This window comes from Dendrobium catenatum, unplaced genomic scaffold (assembly GCF_001605985.2).
Source record: "Dendrobium catenatum unplaced genomic scaffold, ASM160598v2 fragScaff_scaffold_1258, whole genome shotgun sequence".
NCBI classification, from domain to species: domain Eukaryota; kingdom Viridiplantae; phylum Streptophyta; class Magnoliopsida; order Asparagales; family Orchidaceae; genus Dendrobium; species Dendrobium catenatum.
In genome coordinates, this window is record NW_021319720.1 from 3,823 (window position 1) to 9,413 (window position 5,591).

General features: G+C 36.0%; 1 protein-coding gene across 1 annotated transcript; it reads left to right on the plus strand.

The window, feature by feature from the left end:
• The first annotated feature begins 1,691 nt into the window (after positions 1 to 1,691).
• On the plus strand, positions 1,692 to 4,470 carry LOC110096537 (serine protease SPPA, chloroplastic-like). The gene is made up of 4 exons (XM_020822547.2): positions 1,692 to 1,732; positions 3,006 to 3,093; positions 3,175 to 3,318; positions 4,073 to 4,470. Exons 1-4 carry the CDS (start codon positions 1,692 to 1,694, stop codon positions 4,301 to 4,303), a joined length of 504 nt encoding a protein of 167 aa, XP_020678206.1. The 3' UTR covers positions 4,304 to 4,470.
• The last annotated feature ends 1,121 nt before the right edge of the window (positions 4,471 to 5,591 follow it).

Consider the following 5,591-nt stretch of genomic DNA (forward strand, 5'->3'; position numbering starts at 1 on the left):
AATCTTCGTGCCGATGTCCGCATCATTCTCCCCAGGTTGGGAGAATACTCGACTCCGTCGAGTAAGCATCACAACTACTCATGTATAACTCTGGATTGTTATTTGGAAACAATAAACCCAATGACCCTTTTGCAACGATTTTCAAACAAACCCGGTTGCCCACAAGGTCAACTTGCTCGTAGCACTTTAGCTCGTCAATTATAGATGTCACTTCCAGAGCTTCATCAACATTCTCCGTTATAAGAGTTTCAACTGGGTCAGGAGAAACCTTGGCTTCTGTAGGAGTTGTAATTGAGTCAAACAAATCTCCCTCTGCATTATTTGCAGTCACACATTTCTCCTTGTCAACCAATTCATCTTCCTCTTCATATTCTTCCTTGATCACCTTAGGTTTCTCTTTGATTTGCACAGTGAGTGGTAAATTGAAGGCTCCATTGGCCTCCAACCATTTGTCCACTCTATCCCTTATCTCTCTGTCTCGTAGTGCCCTTTTTCTATCCTTTGAGGGAGGGGATATTGCAGGTGTCTAAAGAGATGGGTCAGTCCTACCTCGCTTTAGGTTGTCAAATCGTTCGATTGTTTGACGGTGGAGGTCGGCTAAGTCCGCTTGATCCTCCTTGAGATGTTGACTAACGGCACCCAGTTGACCTACCAACCAGTCTAAAGTCCTTCCAAGTCCATCCGAGTCCATGCTCTGATACCAAACTTATGTAGAACGAAGAATCGCTTTGCTATGGAGAGGGATCAAGCTACAGGTTATGCACCAGAAATTTTGTCTAGAGCAGTTATGAGATGATTTCTTCCGTGAATGGATCTCTTCTCCACAATCTGAGAGGAATCTCGGATTTGCCAACAGCAGGTTGATAGCCCAAGCTCTTCTCAAAGAGAACAACAAAATCCTGGGTAGGCTTTAGGAAGAATTCAGTTCAAAATTTCCAAGTTTCTGTCCAGCAAAACTGAAACAATTTCAGATTTTGCTATTGAAATATGAGTAGAATTTCAGATTTTTCCAAGTGTGGTAGGTAGGGAATTGAGATGAAGAATTTAGCTGTGAGTTAAAGAGAGGTCTTGGAGAGAGAAAAAGGGAAGGAAGGGAATTGATTTCCTAAATCAACGTTTTGATTTAAGAAATAACTGCAGGCATTGGGGAATTTGGGAGATTCAGCCAGGTGGGGAGTTACGGGAATGAAATTGAAATAGAGAAGTGGAGAGTTGCTGCAAGAGAGGCGGTGGAGAGAGGGAGGGAAATAAAGGATTGATTTACTTCCAAAATAGGACTTTCCTATTGGAATAATTCAAACAGAAAAGGCCTGGTGGAAATTCGGCTAGAGGGAAATTAACGTGGCTTGGATCAATTGCCTAAAATAGGATTCTGTACTTTAGGAAATAAATTCCAATTCAAATCCAGAGAGCTGGCGGCTTGCATGAAACAAGGGGGGGAAATTAATTTGAAAATTGATTTCAAATTAAGAGGCCATTAATGCCTTAATTGGGGAATTGATGGGAGGAACACCAATTAGGAAAGATTTCAAATTTGAAATTCTGAAATCCAAATTGTCATGGATTTTCCCTCTCGATTTTGCCAACCCAAATTAGGAAAGGGGGAGGGTAAAGGGGAAGGAGAGATTCACGGGTGGATGGGGGAGGTGGCCGGCGGGTGAGGGAAGTGGCCGGGGGCTTGGAGTGGACGGATGGGGATCGGATGGGGTGAGCTCGGTATGGAGCTTGGACCGTGAAGTTGAGGGAGGAAGAAAAGATGACAAAACCAAACAACGATATAAGATAAAACGAAAGATGTAAAGAGGGTGGTGGATGAAGACGAAAATACAAAGAGAAAACCACGAACCCGGCCGTCTCCAAGGTTGGTGGTTGATTCGTTTGCCCTTCTCCAAGGGACTTCACATCACGAGCCCGGACCCATCCTGCGGCTGGTGAAACTCTCGATTTCTCTCATAGAAATCTCACTCTCGTCCTTTCTCAAGAAGAACACAAGTGTGGAAAATAAAATTTTTTATATCAATTAACCATCCTTTTACAATAGCCTAAGGCCCTATATATAGGCCACAACATGAGAAAAATAAAAAATTACAAAATTGCCCATTGGGCCACAACACTCCAATAAACTAACCTATGGGTAGAACAGGAAATAACATAAAATAAAAGCTAAAATTCATAAAATAAATCATAAATGACAAATGTAAATTAGAGCCGTCGATTTACGACGCCTCCTGTGATAGATGCGCCAAATCTTCGTGCCGATGTCCGCATCATTTTAGGTAGTGAGTTGCCATGAAAAGTCTCTAGATTTTAATGGAAATAAATGTCACCAAAAAGAGTATATTTGTCTTGTGGAATCAGTATACTCAACCCATAAGAAATTGACAAACTTAAAAACTCTATCAACTTTTTGGAAAAAACAATCTACATTTTGTTATCTAGCTCAAAATAATATAATTTTTAACTCTTGTATCTTTAATGCCTTAAATATTTTTTAACTCTGTTATGAAACGAGGAAAATTTTCATTATGAGATTTGTAGAATTATAAACATCATCGTATTGTTTTTATTTATTTTTTTTAAACAATGATTCTAGATCCTCTACTCTTTTTATACTTGTTTTCTATTACATTTAGGAACCTTCCAAAATCTCCATCATTTGTGCATTTATAGGATTTTTCACTTTTATTTATGATTATAATCGCATGACATGTGTATATCTTATCAAATAATAATATCATGTCAGCATTATTTTCTCAATCTTATTACCGTGATACAAGAATAATTTAATAATAGTATGAAGATATTTTAGACTAATAATGCACATGATTATTTTAATCACATATGATCATTTTTTTCCCTTATGATTGTTTCATCTATCAATCCTCCTACTTCTCCTGTTTTGTTGACACTCCCCTACAGTCATTCATGTTCTTCATTTACTGGTACCATGTATGACTTTGCCCCACTTAGTTTAATCCATCTCTAATAATACTTTTAAATCACAGCCCTGATGAAGAAGAAATTTTTGAAAAGTCTGCAAAGAATGCTTACGAGCAATTCAGGGATAAAGCAGCTTTTTCTAGATCTATGACGGTAAATACCGCCCCTTGTTTAACATTCAGGGCATAAATGTATGCACTCTGATTTGACCAATCTTGTCCTATTTGTGCTCAGGTAGATGAGATGGAACAGGTTGCTCAGGGCAGAGTATGGACCGGCAAACTTGCTACTTCCCTTGGCTTGGTTGATGCTATTGGCGGCTTCTCTCGGGCTGTTGCAATTGCAAAACAAAAGGCTAATATACCACAAGATAGACAGGTAAATTTTATTGAATGGTCTTGCTTCTCTACAGTTATCTTTGCATTATTGTGCAGCTTAAGACAAAATAGGATGCCAATAACTGAGTGCTCTTTTGTTTGCTTGAAGTGGAAAACATGTTTTAAAAAAATGAGAAATTTATTTTTACTCAATCCTATTCGAAATGAGCATATACGGGAAAAGGTTGGAGTAGCTCCAATAGAAGATAAGATTAGAGAGAGTCGCCTTAGATGGTTTGGTCACATAAAACGGCGGCCTTTCGATGACCCGGTTAGAAAAATAGATGTATTATATTCGACTTATGTTAAGAAAGGTAGATGCAGACCTAAAAAAACTTGGTTAGAAAATATTATGAATGATTTTTCTTATTAGATTTAAATGAGAATTTAACTTTTAATAGGACACAATGGAGAAAAAGTATTCATGTAGCTGACCTCACATAGTGGGGTAAAGACTTGATGATGTTGTTGTTGTTGCCTATTTGAAAATAAAATTCATCACTTTCGAGGAAATTTTAGTATATTTTTAGAGTGCAAAATCAATATTGATTTGTAAGTATATCCAACCACATGGAGTCAGTAAAATCTTCATTTTTCATGTTTACCCACTTCAAGCAACTGAATGAGTTCCTGATTGCGAGCTTCTAACTGAAGACCTGTTGGTTGATAGCCAAAATTTTCAACCAATAAATCAAAATGAGCTGCAATCATGAGTATTTTAGTGCTAAATTTTAATATTAATTTTTGAATCCCAGGTTAGGTTAGTTGAGATATCAAGACCCTCGCCATCGCTACCTGAACTTGTCAGTAGCATTGGAAGCTCAATATTTGGCTTGGAGAGAACAATGAAGGAGATGTTGCAGGATGTGGCTTCATTTGGGTCTGTTCAAGCAAGGATGGAAGGCATAATGTTCGAGAGACTGGAAAAGCCCGACTATGCTAATCCAATTTTCTCCCTCTTAAAGGACTATTTCAGCTCTTTCTAACCAAATTGATCTCAAGATCAGGTCAGTGAAATAGAAAGAGTTAAAGAAATAGTGGTGCTCATTGTAAAAGTTGTATAGCATCTCATAATAGTCAGAATTTCTAGCAACTTCTTTTGTGAGGTTGCATTTACAATATATTAATTCATACACATTCAAAAATGAAAGGAGAATAATGTCATCATATGATAAGTTAAGTTACCAAGATGAATAAAATAATTAACAATTGAAAATATTTAAATAAAAATAGGAAGATATAAGGGAATAAGGGATTGTTTTTGTTCTCAGAAAATTTAAACACCCCCTAATTTAAGAATGATTAAAGCTTCACTCTCAAAAAAAATTATTTGGGATTTAGTTTGTTTAGTTGACTTAGGTTTCGTTTGGGACGGCTTTTTTATTGCTTTCTAAAACGGAGTTTTAGTACAAAAATAAAAAAATTTGTACTAAAACTCCGTTTTAGAAAGCAATAAAAAAGCCGTCCCAAACGAAGCCTTAGGCTTTATATGGAACGACTTTCTTATTGCTTTCATTTTTGTATTACAAAGCTGTTTTAAAAAGCACTAAGAAAGCTATCCTAAAAGATGCCTTAATTAAATTTTTCTAAACAGAAGCATTAGATTCTAATTTTTATTGGGCCATCTAAGTAAAATAAACTTTAATTTATTATTTATATATGAAGAATATAGCAGCACTATCCTTTTTTTATACTCTAAAGTCTAAACTATTGGTTTGAACAATATACCCCTATGTAGGGCTCATTTGATAATTAGGAGTTAGAAAATATATTATATAAAGGAAATTTACTTATAAATTATAGTAAGCTTGAAATAAACGTTAAATATTTTAAAATTACAGAGGAGTGAGGGCAATTTGGAAGATGATTGAATATCGTTCAACATGTTTTAAGCATTGAATAGGAATCAAGAGGAACCAAATTTTAGTTTTACTTTTTAAAGTTGGAAAAATTCTCTCAACTCCAAAATCATTGAGAAAATCTTGTTAGTGAACCAAATTTAAGCTTTACTTTTTGAATTTCAAAAAATAATTCCAGTCCTTGTTTGACCAATCTCTTACCATTAGCCATAACAGACAGCACATTAACCCATCATCAAAGTTCAATAGATGGAATTGCAAGAACAATGGTGAGAAAGTTGCATCTCTTGAATGAATTTAAAAGAAATGAACAACAATATCACACAATTTTTATATGATTCGACTCTCACAACAAGGAGAAATTATTTCGTGCGGAATTCGGACGGGAAGAACCGCCCGGACATATAAGTGTACA